Genomic DNA, 19,455 nt, shown 5'->3' with positions numbered 1-19,455 from the left:
GCTTCTCATTGGTCACATAGCGGTGCATTAAATACGAGAAACATGTTTTTTTTTTGCAAACTAATCTTGAAGTTTTGTCTATTTGGTAATCAACAAAGTAAGGAGTTCATTCTCTTCCATACAACAAGATACAAATATAAAATTGTAATTTGTATTGTTTTTGCATTATGATTACGAATAGATTGAGAATACAACACAACTTAAAACAAATTGATAAATAGAGTCGAAAGTCAAATAAACACTTATGCTAAATACGAGCTAGTAGAATTTTTTTAAAAATTTACCTAGAAGTATCAATGTTCATAAAAGACCCAACATTCCAATATACACTCGACACTGAAATCAAATACGATGTTAACCCTACTTCAAAATAAAATCAAAATATGCAAAATTCAATGTAGATGCAAAACTCGATTTTGATTAACCCGGCCATTTGAATGTATACCTGTAAAAGTAGGAGTTTCCGAAAAGGCACCAATCCCATTGTAATAAAAGGAATACGGGACTTTGAAGCTCTAGGGGATATATATATATATATATATATATATATATGGGTAGGATAGAACGACTGAACCAAACCAGAAATTTGATAGAATTTGTTTGACTTTACAGATCACTCAAAAATACCAATATTATCGGAGAAAAAGAAACTCGAGATTAAGATGCTAATGGCGGATGAAACGACTTCCATAGACTATGTAATGGAGAAAGCTTCAGGCCCTCATTTCTCTGGCCTTCGTCTTTCTCCTTCAACTACTTCTTCGCCTCGTACTCCTGCTTCGTCTGCTACTCCTGCTTTTACTGAATCCGACCAACCCATTGTCATCGGTCATTTCTCTTTCTTTCTAACCCTAATTTTCAATTGAGGATGAATCTGATTCTTTTTTTGTTTAACAGGAGTATCGGGAGGTACGGCTTCGGGTAAAACCACTGTTTGTGATATGATAATACAGCAACTTCATGATCATCGTGTTGTGCTTGTTAATCAGGTTTGATTTTCACTTATGATTGTTGAAAGGTAGTCCTACTGTCTTTCTGGTTTAGAATCTTGATTATATTGGCTTTATAGGATTCGTTTTATCGCGGATTGACTGCTAAGGAATTGGAACGTGTACACGAGTATAACTTTGATCATCCTGGTAATGTTTTTGCTTACAAAATTTCTATGTCAATTCTTTTATTGCAAGATTTGTTTTCTTCAATGATTTGTGGTTGTCAATTCTTGTAGATGCTTTTGACACTGAGCAACTTCTTGAATGTATGGGTAGACTTCTATCTGGTCATTCTGTTCAAGTTCCTATCTACGATTTCAAGACTCATCAGAGATGTACTGATGCCTTTAGGCAGGTACGTTATACATGGATGTTTAATGTTTGTGCTTTTGAATTTGTTGCTTATGGGGTGCCTTGAGTCCGTATTAGCCTTGGACACTACTAGGAAAAAATGGTAAATATAGTGTGTCCGCCTGGTGTGTTTAAAAGGAGGTTGTAAAATCAACTTTGAGCTTTTTCCTGAAGAAAAAGCCGAGCCGTCTTTTCTGATTGATTCGGCTATAGTCTCTGTCTGGCTCTTGAAGTTCGTTATTTTTAGGAATATATTATAATGTATGTGATTGCGATTATGCATTATAATAGTTATTTTAATCAATTCCCTGATCTCTCTTTATCTTTAGTTATAATTTCTCTATAATCTTCTTCCTAATTACCCAAATACCACTGTAATGCCATTGAAGGTTCTTGAAGCTTTTGTGTCATCAATAGACATCAAGGCTAGATAATAGACATAGCCCACATTGGATGAACCATTTTAAATTGCTTTGTATTATTGTGATTATTGTGCATTAATTATTTGATTCCAAATTAGGGTTATTGTTTATTTTTCCCCTATTTAATTAAGCTTTAATCATTGATCTTTGGCACATTTTGGTCTTAACAATTGGTAAGGAGAAAAGGGGTTTTTGTGGTTAATTTAAATTCTTGATTGATGTTTGGATACAACATGGCATTTATGAAGTTGGATATTGAGATTTTCGATAGAAATTGAAAATTTGACTTGTGGCAAGTTAAGATTAAGTTTTTTCTTACTTATTATGGTGTGTAAAGATGACAGCTGGAATTACGATTGATTTGTAGGATTAAATCAATTCAATGGTTCTTAGTGCCATAAAATTGAGTTTTTCAAATGAAGTGCTTATAAAGTTGTGAAGGAATGGGTATTTGGGATAAACTAGAATTCCTATACATGGTTAATAGTGTAAGAAATAGATTGTTGTTGAAGAGTAGGCTTGTTTGTAAGGGGTAGACTGATTGATAGTAATTCTAATGGTGGTGCAATAAATAGAAGTAGGTTTAAATTCGAAACTTTTAAAAAAGAGTAAAACATGTTACAATTGTAAGTTGAAAGGGCATATAAAAAAGGTTGTTGAATTTAGGGAGATGCACAAAAAGAATGGGTTTAATGATTATACATTCGGTGAAGCAAACTATGTTAATTATAGCGATGATGGTGCTGCTTTAAACATAGGGGTACAAAGGTGTTGATGAATGGATTCTTGATTTTAACTTTTCTTTTCACATGACTCCTACAGATATCTTTTATACCTATGAAAAGGTGGATGGTAAAAATGTAATTTTGGGTAATAATGATACTTGCAAGGTTATGGACACTGGAAATGTTCTTATCAAGATGCATGATGGTATTCTTAGGACTTTACGTGATGTCAGACATGTTTCTGGGGTTGAAAAATAACCTCATATCCTTGAATTTATTGGATGCTAATGGATTTAGATGTAGTTATGAAGGTGGTGTCATGAAGATCACAAAAGGCATGCCTATTTTAGTGAGAGGCATCATGGTTGGTGTATTGTATGTGTTACAAGGTTCCATAGTTACTGGATCGACTAATGTTTTCACCTTTGCAATGATGAATTATAATACCAAACTTTGTCATTTGAGACTTGGTCATATGAGTGAGCATGAGATGAACGAGTTGAGTAAACAAAGAATGTTCGATTGGAAGAGGTTTGGTACAATATCATTTTGTGAGCAATGTGTATACGGGAAGTATAGGAGAGTGAGTTTCAAACCTGCTGTGCATAACACTATGGGTATTCTAGATTACATACATTCGAATCTTTATGTCAATCTAGGAAGATTTCTTTGGGTGAATATGATTACCTACTTACTCTCATTCATTGATGAATTTTCTAGAAAAGTTTGGTGTTACTTCATTAGGTCTAAGGATGATCTAAGGATGAAGTAATGAGTGTCTTCAAAGATTGGAATTTTGGAAGACCATGATAGAGAATAGGTTTATTTAAAAGGAGTTTCTCTAAGTGTGCTCTAGGGGTGATATTGTGAGATATCGCTCATGTATAGGTAGGTCTCAATAAAATGGAGTGGTTGAGAGGATAAACAATACATTGGTGGCAAAAATTAGATACATGATGAGTCAAGCCGGTAAGGAGTTTTGGAGTAAAGCGGTATCTATGACATGATACTTGATGAATCGCTCACCTCATACCACCCTTGACATACATACTTGTTTGACATACATATTTGTTTTGGAGTGTCTCCAAGAGGTATGATATTCTTCTCAGATTCATTCAAATTTGAAAATTTTTTATTGTTTGACATACATACTTGTTAATAAAGGGAAACTTGAATCTAGAGTTAGAAAATGCATTTTTATGGGTTGTGGTTTGGGTATTAAGGGGTATAGGGTATGGTGTAGTAAATCGAGAAGAATAAATACTTCTAGAGATATTGTCTTTCATGAGTCTATGCTTGCTTATTCTTCTTTAGATGTTACGAACAATTAAAGGAGGCTCAACACTTGATGCTTGTGAGGAGGTGAAGCTAAGAGCTTTGAAAACTTTTAGGGTTGAGAATGAAACATATTAACCAATGAATTCATTATCTCCTAACGAGCAATAGTCCAATAGGCAAGTGAAGCCTATGAGAATGTAAATTGAGGAATGTGATTATGTGGCCTATGCTCTCACAGTTGCAAGTGAGGTTGAAGGTTGTGATGATCTCGACTCATACAAAGAAGCTATGACTTCGATAGATGCAAAAAAGTGGCTTGGAGCCATGAAGCAAGAGATGAAATTTCATAAAAGGAATCATACTAGGTTTATTTTGAAGGCGCTCAAGAACAAGTGTATTGTAAGGTGCAAATGGGTCTTCAAGAAGAAGGATCATCTAGTGATGTTGGATCCATCTAAAAAGTTAGAGTTGTTGCAAAATGTTATTCTCAAGTTGAAGGTATTGACTTCTTTAAGGTGTTCTCGCCAATGGTGAAGTATGCTTTAATTAGGGCCTTACTTGCTTTGGTTGTGATAGAGGACTTGGAGAGTTGGAGTTACATCAGTTGGATGTTTCTTTCTCCACAATGAATAAGATAAGGAGATTTACATAACACAATCTGGGCTTTGAAGTAGCGGGTAAGGACTAAGGAGGATTATGTGTATCGCTTAGAGAGATCGTATACGGCTTGAAGCAACATGGTATGGATTGTTTGATTCCTTCCTGATGTCACATGGTTTTACACAAAGTTCATATGATAATTGTGTCTATCTGAAAAGCACTAGTGCGAAGTCTTTGCTCTTTCTTGTGTCATATGCTTGTTGTTTGTAGTTCCTTGCTTTAGGTGGAGGCTTTGAAGATGTAATTGTCTAATGTGTGAGACTTGAAGGATCTAGGAGACGCAACAAAGATACTTGATATGAAGATTGTTAGGGATAGGTTCAATGGATTCTTGTATCTTAGTTAAAAGAGATACATTGAGAAAGTGCTTAAAAGGTTTTTTATGGACAACACAAAGATTGTTTTTCACTCCATTGGTTCTCACTTTTTCCTCTCAAGAGATCATTTTCCAAGATCCAATCTTGAAGAGGATGCTGTGAGAGGCATTCATTAGACAAATGTCGTCCGTAGTGTTATGTATGCTATGGTGTGTAGTAGCACCGACATTCCAAGTATAATAAATATAAGGAATCAAATAATAACATATAAATTAAGCACTTCAAATACGTATCCCATCGTATCCCGCGCTCAAAACTTAAGTTACTTAATTTATTTACCCTAGGTTCATTTTGATTTTACCTATTTTATCCTATTTAATTTAACAAATTTTAACAAAATATTACCCCATGGGAGCGTTACGGCCACATCTATTTCTGATAAGAAATATATGTAAGGCTAAACAACTATAAAATAATTTTAGACAATTTAAGAACTAAACAAGTTTTACAACTGAAAGTGATATTTTAACTGAGACATGGTTACTAATAAAACTAAATTTCTAGGTGACCCTCACTCAATGATTCCCACGCGATAAATTACCTGCAAAAATATAAATGCAAGAAAAGACAAGGGAAAAACTTCCAAAATCAGGAAATTGAGTAATTCCAACTTCATCCCATAGAACACTTTAGTATGAAAATAGTAGTTTAAGAAAACAAAACATGATTTGAGTTGAAAATAATTTTGGAAAATAAGATAAAGCTGAGTTAAAAAGTCAATTTGTGAAAACAATATAATATCACATAAACCAATTAATTAATTTGATAGTTAATAATGACAACACATATATCCAATTATTTAATTTGAGGGAATGAGAACGCTAGTAGGCCAAGGCTTTACCCCTATACCTAATTCATCAGAGTAGTCTCAGGTAACCCTAGTGTGTACACCCCTTTTACTTGGATCACAACAAATAGAAGGAAAACCAAACATTGTATCAAGTAGCAGAAATAATACTAACCATACAGGGCAACCTGTTCATCACCCTTATACTTGGATCACAATAAATATAAGAGCTTCATTTCCCTCGTGTTACACTTTGCGTGATTTAATATATTTTAATAATTAGTCGCGAGCACACAAATATATAATCAAACATACATTATACATTTTATTTTATGATCATAAATTTTCCCAATAAATACATATCTCAGGAATATCTTCTGAAATCTCATTTTCCAAATCGACATTCTAATATCAATTGGTGGCAATATGAATTATTATTATAAATGTTTCTCCTTCAAATTCAATCGCATTTAAAATCATTATTACAATAATAATATAACTTTCATTAAAATAATAATATTATAAATTAATTATGCAACAAAATAGTAGTAAATATCTTTTTTGAGAATAAAATATAAAAAGTATAATATCATACAAAATCATGTTTTCCATTTAAGCACATCAATTATCACTTAGCATATAATACTAACGTGATAGCCCTAATTAGATGGACATTGAGAATTACCTTGTAAAACATCCCTAGAATATAACTGTATGCTCTTATCAACCTTTGATTACGAATTTGACGTTTGAAGTATAATTTTTGTTTGTAACTTGCAGATAGGAAAATGTCTAAAGATTGAAAAATACTATCAAGGTGAAAAAGAAATTGATAATAATAGATGTAAAGAAATAGAAAATGGTTGATGAGAGAAAAAGAATAAGAAGGAGAAGAAAGAAAATTAATACGATGAAATAATTTAAAGAGTAAATTGGTTAATTTATAATAGAGGAATAATGTTGGTTAGAATTAGAGGAAAACTGGGAAGGATAATGGAGACAAATGAGGAGTTATTTTAGGAAGTGGGGAAAGGAAGTTTAATTTTGAATCTTTTTTTTTTTTTAAAGTAACGTGTAAATGAGTTTTTCTAAACTCAATTATTTTTTTATATTAAAACTACTCATAAATTGTTTGGGTTTTTAATCTTATTTTATTTTATTTATTTATATATATATTTTTTAAATTAAACGATTAACTTGTTATTTTTCTTTAACAATTTTTTAATTTTTTTTATTAAACGTGAAACTTAGTTTTTTTTTAACAATGTTTCTTTAATTTAATTTTCAGTATTTTAAATTATTAATTATTTATTTTTTCTATTTTTATTTTGATTTCATTTTTTAAAAAAAAATATTACGGATATTACAGTGAGCATATATAACAAATCCGAGGAAATGACATTGGGATGCGGTTAAATGGTTGTTGAGATATTTGAAGGGTGCATTGGATGTATGTCGTAGGCTTGAAAGAGACGAAACTAAGCTCGCTAGATATTTTGATTCAGATGGGGGATTCTTGATGGTAGAAAGTCAACTTCGCGTTTTGTATTCACTATGGTTGGTATGGCGATTAGTAGGTTGTTTTCTTTACAAGATGTGACAACCATTTCTACGATCAAGGCAGAATTCATGGCCATAATAGAATCATTTAAAGAAGCAAAATAATTGAAACGTCTCAATAGTGAGTCGTCTCCTACTTTGGGTTTGGTTTATGTGCATTGCAATAGTCAAATTACGATACTTTTGGCTAGAAATCAGAATACTTATCATAGGCGAACCAAACATATTGTTAATGAGTATAACTTCATTTAGGATGATATAGTATTGAAGAGGTTAATTTGGTTAACATTGCAACCAAAGATAATCCCTTGGGTATGATAACTAAAACTTTACCATCTACCAAGTTTATTCTACGTGTAGATTTTGGTCGGCTTGCTTCCTTTAGTATGTGATTTACTAGTGTATTGGAGCGAAGGTGGAGTTTTGAGGTGATACATGTGATTTGCATAATAAAAAGGGAATGTGATTTTCTCACCAAAAATAGTGTGAGATTTATGCCTTTTGTATTCATGTGAGTTGAACATTATGCTAGCTCTTGATGATGTTTTGTAAGTCAGGGTGAAGATTGTTGACTTATGGATGCCTTCAGTCCTTAAGGCCAATATGAACAAATGGTGAATTTAGTGGGTCCATAAGGTGTTTTTAAAAGTAAGTTGAACAACTTTGAGCTTTTTCCAAAAGAAAAAGCCGACTCGGCTTTAGTATCTAACTGACAGCTAAGTTCGTTATTTTTAGTTGTTCTCTATTTTTAGGGATTGGTTATAATGTATGTAAATGTGATTATGTACTATAAATAATCACAAATTACATTTATTAGTTGTGATAATCAATTCCCTTATCGCTCTCTAGCTTTAATCATACCATAATCTCTTTATAATCTTTTTTCTTCTCAATTACCCTTAAACACCATTGTAAAGCTATTGAAGTTTCTTTAAAGTCTTGTTTAATTGATAAAACATGTAGGCCTTATTATATACTTCTTTATCTAGGTTACAATTCTCAATAGTGATATCTCATTCTTCCCCTTTCGATTAGCCATTTTGAGGTTTGTTATAATGAAAATGTTGTGCTTCTTGACAGGTCAATGCATCTGATGTGATCATCTTGGAAGGGATTTTGGTATTTCATGATCCTCGCGTCCGCAACTTGATGAGCATGAAGATATTTGTTGATACCGGTATCTAATTATTCCTTTTTATTAAATCATTCTTGCCTATTATGGCTTTACTCAAGTTGAATCTGGTTTTTACTCTAAATTTGAAGTAGATTTACCTCATGGGCTTTATCTATTCTTTAATTGGCAAGTTTTCCAGTTTGGTGATCGGATGAACTATGTTTTTTCGCTGTAGATGCTGACGTGAGACTTGCTCGTAGAATCAGGCGAGACACGGTTGAGAGGGGTAGGGACATAAACTCTGTTCTTGAACAGGCAAGGCTTTTTCTCTGATCTTTTTTATTTCTTATTGGTCAAATAATTTTGGGAATGACATTTCTTGCTGGTGTATTATTATCTTCTGGGTGAACTACCCTCTCTTTCGGACTGGGTTCAACAGTGCTGATGTTGGGAATGCATCCAATCCAGAGGATAGTTAGTTAACGTCAATGTATCTTCTTCAAGCAAAGGATTCACACTTCTAACACAACTTTTGTCTCCAAGCCTGCTATGTCTTTAAAGTGATTTTGATATTTTTACTTAATATACTTCTGTATTGCTAATTAATGCTTGTTGCTTGCAGTATGCGAAATTTGTTAAGCCTGCCTTTGATGATTTTGTTTTGCCATCAAAGAAATATGCTGACGTTATCATACCTAGAGGAGGTGATAATCATGTAGCTATTGATTTAATTGTACAACATATACGCACAAAGCTTGGTCAGCATGATCTCTGCAAAGTGTATCCCAATGTATATGTCATTCAATCAACTTTCCAGGTAAAATGATACTTCATCCTTCAATTCATGCCTTTTCAAGAAGTTAGATATTAGAATCATGAACTTGAAAATTCCACACTAATGTAGTAAGTACACTTTAGTTGCCTTGCATTCCAAACAAGAGGGGGTTTATAACTAATTTTAAAGGGTCTCTTACCCAGAATTTTGTGTAAGGGGTAGCTTAAATTATACTTTACACTAATAAGTTATGTGAATGTCCGTCAGTTTTTTGTTCCATTTATAAATTAGAACAGATTTTACTTTTCAAATTGAAGTATATGTAAGAAAAAAATCCACAATATTTGCGTTGGATAATTTGAAAAAAAGAAAATTTGCATAGCCTTAATAGCTTAATAAGTATTCAGTTCTAGCTATAAACTAAATAGTTGACAAGACACATAACCTAAAAAAATTGTTTAAGTCCAAGACTCCAGGTGTTTTTTTAGTGTGAGCTCACTCATGATCTGACTATACATTTATGGTTGGAATGTTCTGTCTACTATACATTTAAAATTGGATTTATACTTTTATTGAACAATTTTAGTTAGTTGAATAATTCAAAGTTTTGCTATGTGGTAATCTTTTGAGCTTTAGTTAATGATTCGTGTTTCTTTTTTTGTCAAGCTAAGAATGTTTTTGGAAATATTTGTGTGCATGAATTCAAAATTAACTTCATTTTCTGCAATTATTACTTAAAGAATGAAATTGCACAATGCATTTTAAATTGCATAAAATTTTTTTCCCAGTCCTATTTTTCCTTGAGCTACTATATTCTCTTTTTGGATTCTATGCCATGTATTCTACAACAATGCATAGAGGTTATCATATCCTGTGGGAGAAGCGTATTCTGTTCAGTTGGGTCCTTGGAAATATCCAAAACACACTCAATAATGCCATATGTTGACTAGATGAACAAAAATATCAACATGAGACATCGTCGATAATAATACGTCTTAATTCATTTGATCCTATCACACACCATGTTGACATGGATTAAAAAAATTAAGTTTTTATATATATTCTCCGTCTTCACATACACGTCCCATTCCCTTTTACCTTTCTTTATACTCCCTCCTATTCGCTTTATATGTTCCATTTGATTTTTCAACACTATTCATCAATCACTCTTATTATATGATTTGTTTTTTTCTATAAGATGAAACATAATCAAGTGGGTTCTTGTTTGATTCGTCTTACTGTAAATTTTATTAATACTCACTTTCTATAATTTTTACTCAAGCACGATTAGAGATTTTTAAGATTGAAAACGTGCTTTGGCAAATGTGCCAAAACCAAATGGGACATTTAAAGTGAATGGGAGGGAGTATTATTCACTAACGTCATTCATGTTATCTTTGGTCTCCCTCTTTTATCTTGTTTTTGATATCTGCAACTCCAAGATTATGTTATGTCCTCTTTTGATATTCTTTCTTTTAAGGTATCCTCGCTAATTCATTTTAGCAAGTGCATCATTATAAGCCATATCTAACTTGGTAGATCTTTTCATATAGTCCAACATTCCAACTTGACCCTTATAATAATACTAGTTGCCCCGTAAAATCTCCCTTTAACCTTATCGAGACATTTGTTTGCAATAATTCTTATTGAAAAATTTTCTTTGAGCCACCTACGCTTGATTCTCGGATTTTGTTCTTGATTAATATGATTTTTCATTTTGAAAATTGACCCTAGGTGCTCAAAAACATTCACTTGAAAAAAGTTTCTTTGTTTCTACTTAACCACATCTCTTTTTAGATCCTTCGTGTTTAAATAACACTCTATATGCTTTGTCTTTTCCCAACTTTGGTTTAACCTAGTGGATCCTAGGTTTTGTGGTTTTGACTTCAGCTGCCTTTGTCCTTACCTCCAATTTAGCATTGCACCTTTTGTAGTTTTTCCAACAATACAATATCATCAACTACTAACATGCACCCAAATACTTCGCCTCCTTCTCGTTTATGTATTTGTTTTAATCTTATTTAGGATTGTTGCAAAAGGACTTAAAGTGGAACCTTGTTTTACCCCAATTTAAGAAAATATATAGTTGGACTATACTCGTATGTTTATGTGACATACTTTCTTTTCCATAAACCACCTTTTTTTTCCATACCCTATTAGTACTTATTTCGGTATTTTGACGTACATATTCTCCAATTGAAAGAAAATAATGTGGAGGTGTATTCTCTTAGCTTGTAGACTATACTTGTATGTTTATGGATCATCCCAACATTAAACCAAATAAGTCCTTGAAAATGCTTGTGCTTTTTCTATGCTATATCACTCTTTCCCACAGCTTAATTTCTTGATAATCTTGCACATTTTCTTTGTTTCTTGAATATAGGTTTATAGTGCTTATCTGTCTTATCTTTTTTTTATTTTGTTTAATCTCCATATCTTATTGAATAGGTTAGTTGATCCGCCCTTAACATTTTCCAAGCATACATTTGAGTACCATAGTGCTTTCTTTTGCTTCACATTCTTCAAAGTTTTCTTATTTTTTTATTCGTCGTATACTTTCCCAGTTTTCATCCATATATCATACAAAGATGTCTCCTCTTATACTCCGTACTTCCATTGAATAACTTATTAAATAACTCTTTTCATCTGTCCTTGATATGTTCATCTTGGACAATAATGTTTTGGTGTTTATCCTTGACTCAAATTATCCTACTGAGATCCTCTCAGATTGCTTGCCTCCTTTGGCCATCCTATAATATTTCTCCCATTCTCTTGAGTCGAACTTGTTTTATACCTCTTGAAAATGGTGTGCATATATTTTTTTTGGCATCCAATTTTTACCTGATCTGATACATAAACTTTATTTGTTATTTTGCAAAATGTTGCAGATAAGGGGCATGCATACGCTGATTCGAGACAAAGACATATCGAAGCATGATTTTGTTTTCTATTCAGATCGGCTTATCCGTCTGGTAAGTTGCTTTTTTGTTGTCTGGATTTTATATTTATTGTACTCCAGGTACTTTTATTGAGTTCTACACAAAATATTTGCAATTGTCTCATTTTCAGGTTGTGGAGCATGGTCTTGGTCACTTGCCGTTCACTGAGAAGCAAATCGTGACTCCGACAGGTGTGTTGCTTGGTACAAGTTATGGCTTAATTTTCTTTGCCTTGGTCTCAAATGTCCTCATATATTGCTGAAAATTTAAATTTTATCATAGATTTGTGAAATGTATCATAGAATATTTTGGTATTTCAATGCCTTTTAACTTCCTATCCTTGGTGTTTCTAGCTTCCTGACTTGAACATTTTTCATGTGTGAAAGAATTCACATTTGAATAATTTCCTTTGATTTTTCGCTGGAAAAATGACTTTTTTCATTGCAAAGACAGATGGTGAGTTTTTGGTTGGTGAGGAGCTGTTATGGTAATTCAAGCTTCTAGACTCTAGAGTATAACATTGAATTTGATCTGAAGTCATTTGATGTTGCAATGGTCAACCTTAAATGTTACCTTGCTCTGTATTATTTTTTATTAACTTCATGTGCATGTTTAAATTGTGCTCTTGTACCTCAGGATCTGTATATATGGGGGTTGATTTCTGCAAGAAATTATGTGGTGTATCAATTGTTAGAAGGTGAGCTCCTACATGTCATTTATGGATGTATAGTCAATGGCCGCATGATTATGATATTGTTTCTTTAAAGATATACCATTTTTGCAATCTGTCTTTTCTGTTCTATTCTTCTCCGTTTAGCTGTTATTTGAATGAAGAGCAGTGTGTAACATAGTGAAGTTATAGTATAGTAGGCCTGTAGGGTATTCTAGAGACACAAGTTTCCTGTTATTATCTGAAGTCATAATTCTACTGTAGTTTGTGATTTTTTCAATGAATCTTTGCTTTGTCCAGAATATAGATAAGAACCCTCTAAAAATCCATTTTTATAATGTATGCAAATGGTGTCCTCTGTTCTCTTGCCGATTTTAAGCAAATCCTGGGGTGGCCATTTGAGTTTTTCTTTTGTGCATGGTCATGGAAAGCGTTTATCCTAATTCCTACGTTTTTCCTCATTCGAGTACTCACTTTTTGAATAAAATAGTGGTGAAAGTATGGAAAATGCTCTGCGTGCATGTTGCAAGGGAATAAAGATTGGAAAAATACTTATACATAGAGATGGAGACAATGGGAAACAGGTCATTTCATACTTATTGGCTTCTTTATGATATACTTTCTGTTTGATTTCTTCTAGTGATAAATCTTACAGAAGCCTTTATTTTGACTATGCAGCTTATATATGAGAAACTCCCAAAAGATATATCTGAAAGACATGTTTTGCTTCTAGATCCTGTCCTTGCCACAGGTACATAAATACATTCTGTTGTGCTGCCAAGGTTTATTTATTAATGCGGTGTTTACTAAAAAATGAATATTCAGATATCATGCTAAAATTTCAACTGCCACGTGACTTCTGCTGAGATAAGCTGTACATAGCATTTCTCTCTTTTGAAAATTGAGAAAATGTGAATCTAATATGAAGTAAAAGCCGCCTATTTGAAGCTTTTGAAACCATTAGTGTGATAATTAATGAAAAAACCAGTTAAACAATAGATGAATAGGGATGGAAATGGGTCGGACTCGGCTTGGATTGTGCATCCTTCAACTTTGCTTCGGATAAAAAGCAGACTATTTTTTCCAGTCCACCTCTAATTGGAATCGAAGTAATCATACTCCACCCTTGTTTCGACTCAAATTCTCAGACCTCTGTCAGATTATTATCAAGCTTTAAACTATCAGTCTTATTATGCTAATAATTGAAAAGCATACAAAATAATAAAGTAGTCTCAAAACTTATCAAAGAAAATACATCCTTTACATTCAACTCTGAAAGGATACATAGTCCTACAATTTCAATTATATGAAATAGTCTTGTGTAATTCATAATTCTTTGTGCTACCTTTTAGTTTTGAATCCTTTTATTCGACTTGAAAGAAGATTTAATTGAGCCAAAACCTAGCTCATTACCTGAAATTCTTCTGCTAGATAAGCCCTCTAGTCATTGCCTCATTGGTGAATTCGCTTAGATTACAACTCATGCTATGGTTGATTCTTTTGAAGGTAATTCTGCTTGCCAGGCGATTGATTTGCTTATACAAAAGGGAGTGCCTGAAGCCCACATTATATTTTTAAACCTCATTTCAGTAAGTTTACTTATACAATACATACACACTTTTGGCTTTTGAAGACCTGCATTTTCTACTAACGATTTTACAAATGATTCGATTAACGTTAGGCACCTGAAGGTATCCATTGTGTTTGCAAGCAGTACCCAACTTTGAAGATCGTCACCTCAGAGATTGATGTTTTACTGAATGAAGAATTTCGTGTCATACCTGGCCTTGGAGAATTCGGGGATCGTTATTTCGGTACTGATGATTAAATTTGTAGGGTGACAGTTAGATATGCACAAGCTGATTCATGTAATTGCTGGACATTATTCTACTAATGTAGTTCATATGTTTTACAATTGAATCAACTTTCTGAATGGAACTCAAGAGCATGAGTCCGCAGTGCCACATGCTTAATGCTACCTGCTTTCGTAGTGTAATGAAAATAAAGTCAAATTTCTAATTCAGTATGGCATTCCGTTTGGTGATTGGTATTAAATGATTACTTGAGTGTGTCATGAGTAATTGAGTATACACAATAGTTAACATGAAATCAATAGATTACATCTTCATCAATCTCCTTGTGCTCTTCTATAATATTCCTAAATATCTAAAATGGTTGTTTGCCCAACATCTTCTCCAATGGACATTTGAGTTTTTCCCACTTGGTACTTGCTCCTTCCTACTAAATTTGCATCTTTAAGTATTCTATTTTAGAATAATGTATTTGCAATCCTTTTTCTTCTAGGTTCACTTTCCATTTCTCTTACCTCACATTGACTACCTCCAACGTGAGTGAAAATACACTCAAACAATACACTCAAACGGTCACTAATTAGATAATCATTTTTCTTATACAAAATTACAAAATTGCGTGAGCTTTTTGCAAATGACAAAAAAATTTCAACAGTCAAAAAATGGAAGTTTCACAAGGTAATTTGATAGCTTGTACATAAATATATAATGTAACGCAGCAACCACGACAGACAGCGACTGCAACATTGTGATGATGAGCCATCCTCACGCTGTTAATTTTTGGAAAGAAGAATCCATGTGCTCTAACTGCAAAACAGACAGCAGTCCCTTCCAGGTCTCTCCTAACCCCTCAGAGACCTGAAACTCCACAACCCTTTTCTGCTTCTTGTAGTAATCTTCCAATGGTTTGCTCTAATAAGAATAAAATAGAGAATAATGTCAGCAATTTGCCCCATTTTCTACTATAAGTTCGTCCCACTAATTTTGCCTTATTTCTATTTTTATCTTTATTCTGTATACTCCCTCTCTTTATTTCTAAATAACTCCACCACTTTAACTCACCCAGCTCGAATATTTAATCTGTATCATTTCCACTTGGGGCAAAATCACAAGGACAGAGTAGTATTGTTGGACATTTAGAGTATATAGGACCTATATTATATATACATACTACTTTTAGTAGTGGAACTAAAATGTAATGTTAGCAAAGTAGTATGTAATATCATTTTGAGACAGATCAGAAACAAGCCACGACTAAAGTAGTACGTATAAATAATCTAGGTCATATTTTGGACTTTGCTAATATTACATTTTAGTCCCACTACTATAGTATGTATATATAATCTAGGTCATATATACTCTAAATGTCCAACAAGTATATGGCATTAGTTTTTCCATGGCTGTTAAAGTTATGCAAATAATAATATTCATCTAGAGGTGTTATAGTTGGCTCATTGTTGCTGGCACAAAATATCTGATTCAAAAGAGGAAGCTAGATGATAGATACCTGTTCTGCATAAGTGTGAAGCTTCTGCTTCCATACTTCTTCTGAAAATGCTTCAATTTTACTTCCTTGCAGGTGAAGATTTGATCTACTTTGCAGTTTCTTTCCAACAAGTTCACAATCAGCACATTTCAAATTTAGCACCAAATCAATGTCGGCAATTTGGTCAAGGATCTCCTACCATTAACGCAAAGCGCAGAATAAATGGAGATTAAGTTAACCATAAAGCTCCAAAGTCATCACAACTGATAAACAAATGAGGTTCCAGCATAAACTGTAAAAGTGATCAGTAGTTACAAAGCCAACCATTTTAATTCCATTTTAATCAAACTTGTCATACTTCAGTTACTATTGAAAACAAGTTGAATACAACAACATTCTGTTACTGATTACCCTAATAAGTGGCTAAGCATGGTTTTTGCGTAAGCCTAATATAGACAATAATATGACCCCTTACGAACATATAGAGCTATATTCTGGCTTGATTTACAGAACAACTTATTTACCCAACATCTCCATACACAGAAAATTTCCAACAGATCTTAGGACATTCAAATCTAAGAAATAGACAATGTACACAAAAAAACTCACTGCTTGCTTTCTTGTTCTAGGGATCCCCTCCAAAATGAATCCAGTTTCCCCTCTAAAATAACCTGCTTCCAGTCTCTTTGATAGCAAGCCAAATATTATATCCTCTGGAACAAGCATTCCTCGGCTCACAATGCTCTCAATCTAGGCATAAAATAAGAACAACTTTACCATCTATATAATATAATACAGTCATAAACAAAGGAAACTTGACATTCTGCTTCTTATATAAGTTAAAAACAAGAAAATTAATAAGAGGAAAGACAGAAATTAGCTGCAGACTGCAGTTTGCAGTAATCCAGGACTAAATGCTGGTCAATTTTCACACTAATTTCAGTTCTTGTAAAGCAAAAATGAAATTTTCAACTACCAAATATTTGATGCCTAAATAGGATTGGCAAGTGGATGCTCCAAAAAAAGGCTCTTAAGGTCCATATCACTATCACATGATTCACTAATCTTCTTGCGAATCGCAAATTAAAAAAAGAGAATTATAGTCGGTTTTGGGCTATTTTAGTTATGATGTGTGAATTCAAAAGGTGAATTAACTGGCAAATTATGTTACGCTTTATGGGGCAGTTGATGTGAATTGGGCTAAGGGTTTCCTTCATTAAATATATACCCATGTTAAAGAATCTTGTAGTCAAACCACTCACTAACATGAAAGAGATCCTACAATAGTTAAGAAAATTAAGACAAGAACTAATCAAAAAAGTTCGAATGACACAAGAGGCAGATCTGCAGTTTTTTTTTTTTGATAGATTTTATTACTTGAATGAATCAGTTACAAGAGTAGACATATGGCATCCCTATTACATAAGATATTTACATTAAGATTCTGTTTTTAATACACGAATCCTTAATGGCCAAAATCAGGTCAATATTGTTCATTAATTGATTAGTCGTCCATAAGTCTGTCTATAGTTCAACATTCTCAACTTATTACAGTTGACAGAAGTGATCAAACGCTCCATTTGGACGAGTATTCCATTAGATAATGCATGAAACATACAAACATCATACAACATTGTTCATATACTTTTGGTTACATTTAAGATACAAGCTTTTGGCAAGCTCATCAAAAGTGTAAGAAGCTATATTATATTAGCACTTAACATTAAAGGTGAAATCAAGAAGATGCAATGCACTAGTGTTAACAGATTAATTGGTACATGGTAACTAATAACTTAAAAAGGATTTTGAGTAGTTGATAGCATAGATGTATGATTTTATATTCATGCATTATGATAATTCAAAATCTTAATTATCCCAGTAAAAAAAAATCAAAAATAAACATGGAATTCGAAAGAGAGTGGACTGAATAAAAAATGAGTGTTTCTTTGTGATACTTTCTTTTAGAGTGTCTTAAAACCCATACGAAAGCTCATATGTTTTGGATTGATGGACTAAATGAACTAATCAAGTGTCTTTTTGTTGTTTAAGGTTCATAAGTTAAGTTAAATGAGTCCATACAGTTGTATCAAGATCCTATACAGTGTGTCTTGGAAAGCCTAGTGCAAATAGAGGGTTTTGGTAATGGTCTTAAACCATCAATGCTTCAAGATTGTCTTGGCCTATCTTTCGGTCAATGTAAACTCAAACATTTATGATACAGTTAGAATACGGCACGCTAAGACGGTCTTGTTTTTGCACTATGCTTGAGAGTTACACTATGTGATTTTAGTATGTCCTTTTACGTTTGTCTCATCACTATTTTCGAACATAACCTTACCTAGAATACCCCATCAAAACCTACAATTTATTAATCTTTCCTGCATTAAAACCTATAACTCTACCCCACTAAAGGGCACGGCCCCACCTATAACACCCCACTACAATAACCACTTTCTCATTTTCTTTTAATCTTTGTGTCATCCCCTTAGGAGCAGTCTCGGGGCAACAAAGGATATATATCCATTCTAAATTTCTAATTAACCAACTCATTAACTTATCAGCAATACCAAAATCATAGTTTTAAAATATGGAGTTGACAACATAAACCCAAAAAATCATATTTAATACGAATTATATTTCATCTAACTAAAACTTCAAGAACTAAGAAGAGTAGAAGACTACTTCTTAAAATAAATTGGCAATAATCATTCATTAACAATGCCCATTTGACCTTCAAACAGTTTAATAAAGTTCAAATTTCAATCAATTAGCAATAATCATAAAAAAGTGACCTCATCAAAACAAAGGGAATAAACAAATTTCCCAGAACGTGAACTCTATCACCAAACATCGAATTTAGAATTCAATTTCAGGCTTTAAAATCTAGAACTGAAATCAAGTAACTAAAATCATTCCAATATGAATATCGAGAACAAAGTAGAGATTGCAAACATACAATTTCAAAATAAAAAGGGTATGCCTCTAAGATTGTTCATAAGAACAACTTCGAAAAGGAAACAAATCAAAATCAACCTGCTTATAGATAACAGAACCAGGTTGAAGCTGGTGACGAAGGAGAGAAGCCATAGAAATATGGGGAACTTGTAGAAGCTTCGAGAGTTTTTTAGCGTAAACATGCTTCTTAGCACCTGGTTCACCAATAATTACCCATTGCACACCTCTTCTAGGCTCTAATCCTTCTCCATCAACCATAGGATATAGGATCGTATCCCTCTGATCATCAAAATCACCATAGTCATCGTAGTCGACATCGTACTGGAGTGCCGCCGCTGCAAATGTACGAGTCTTAAACACTGTGGAAAGATGAGTAATTGATGACCTTGCTCTTACAAAACCAAGCCCTGCCATGGCGGCTGGTTATGGTGGTTTTGGAGAGAGAAGAAAAAAGAGGGGAGAGTGTGGCTTAAAATGTGCAATTTGTTAAGAGGGTTTTCAAACGTTAGTTTGTTCAGATTTTAACTAGTGGCTCCTGACTCCTGAGGCCCCA

General features: G+C 33.1%; 2 protein-coding genes across 2 annotated transcripts; one reads left to right on the top strand and one right to left on the bottom strand.

Moving 5' to 3' along the window:
- Positions 1–547: 547 nt before the first annotated feature.
- LOC130800610 (uridine/cytidine kinase UKL1, chloroplastic) lies at positions 548–14,673 on the top strand. Its single transcript, XM_057664152.1, has 14 exons — positions 548–828; positions 898–989; positions 1,070–1,139; positions 1,229–1,347; positions 8,233–8,329; positions 8,502–8,581; positions 8,889–9,083; positions 11,930–12,013; positions 12,111–12,171; positions 12,617–12,677; positions 13,141–13,234; positions 13,329–13,401; positions 14,157–14,239; positions 14,332–14,673. Exons 1-14 carry the CDS (start codon positions 663–665, stop codon positions 14,476–14,478), a joined length of 1,422 nt encoding a protein of 473 aa, XP_057520135.1. The 5' UTR covers positions 548–662; the 3' UTR covers positions 14,479–14,673.
- A 348-nt stretch (positions 14,674–15,021) lies between these two features.
- LOC130800611 (probable adenylate kinase 7, mitochondrial) lies at positions 15,022–19,402 on the bottom strand. The gene is made up of 4 exons (XM_057664153.1): positions 18,981–19,402; positions 16,557–16,697; positions 15,969–16,142; positions 15,022–15,373 (listed from the first exon to the last, which is right to left on the bottom strand). Exons 1-4 carry the CDS (start codon positions 19,314–19,316, stop codon positions 15,227–15,229), a joined length of 798 nt encoding a protein of 265 aa, XP_057520136.1. The 5' UTR covers positions 19,317–19,402; the 3' UTR covers positions 15,022–15,226.
- Between the last annotated feature and the right edge of the window lie 53 nt (positions 19,403–19,455).

Source organism: Amaranthus tricolor, chromosome 15, assembly GCF_026212465.1.
Source record: "Amaranthus tricolor cultivar Red isolate AtriRed21 chromosome 15, ASM2621246v1, whole genome shotgun sequence".
Taxonomy (NCBI): domain Eukaryota; kingdom Viridiplantae; phylum Streptophyta; class Magnoliopsida; order Caryophyllales; family Amaranthaceae; genus Amaranthus; species Amaranthus tricolor.
Note: the sequence above shows the minus strand (reverse complement) of the source record. Positions and strands in the feature narration are given on the sequence as shown.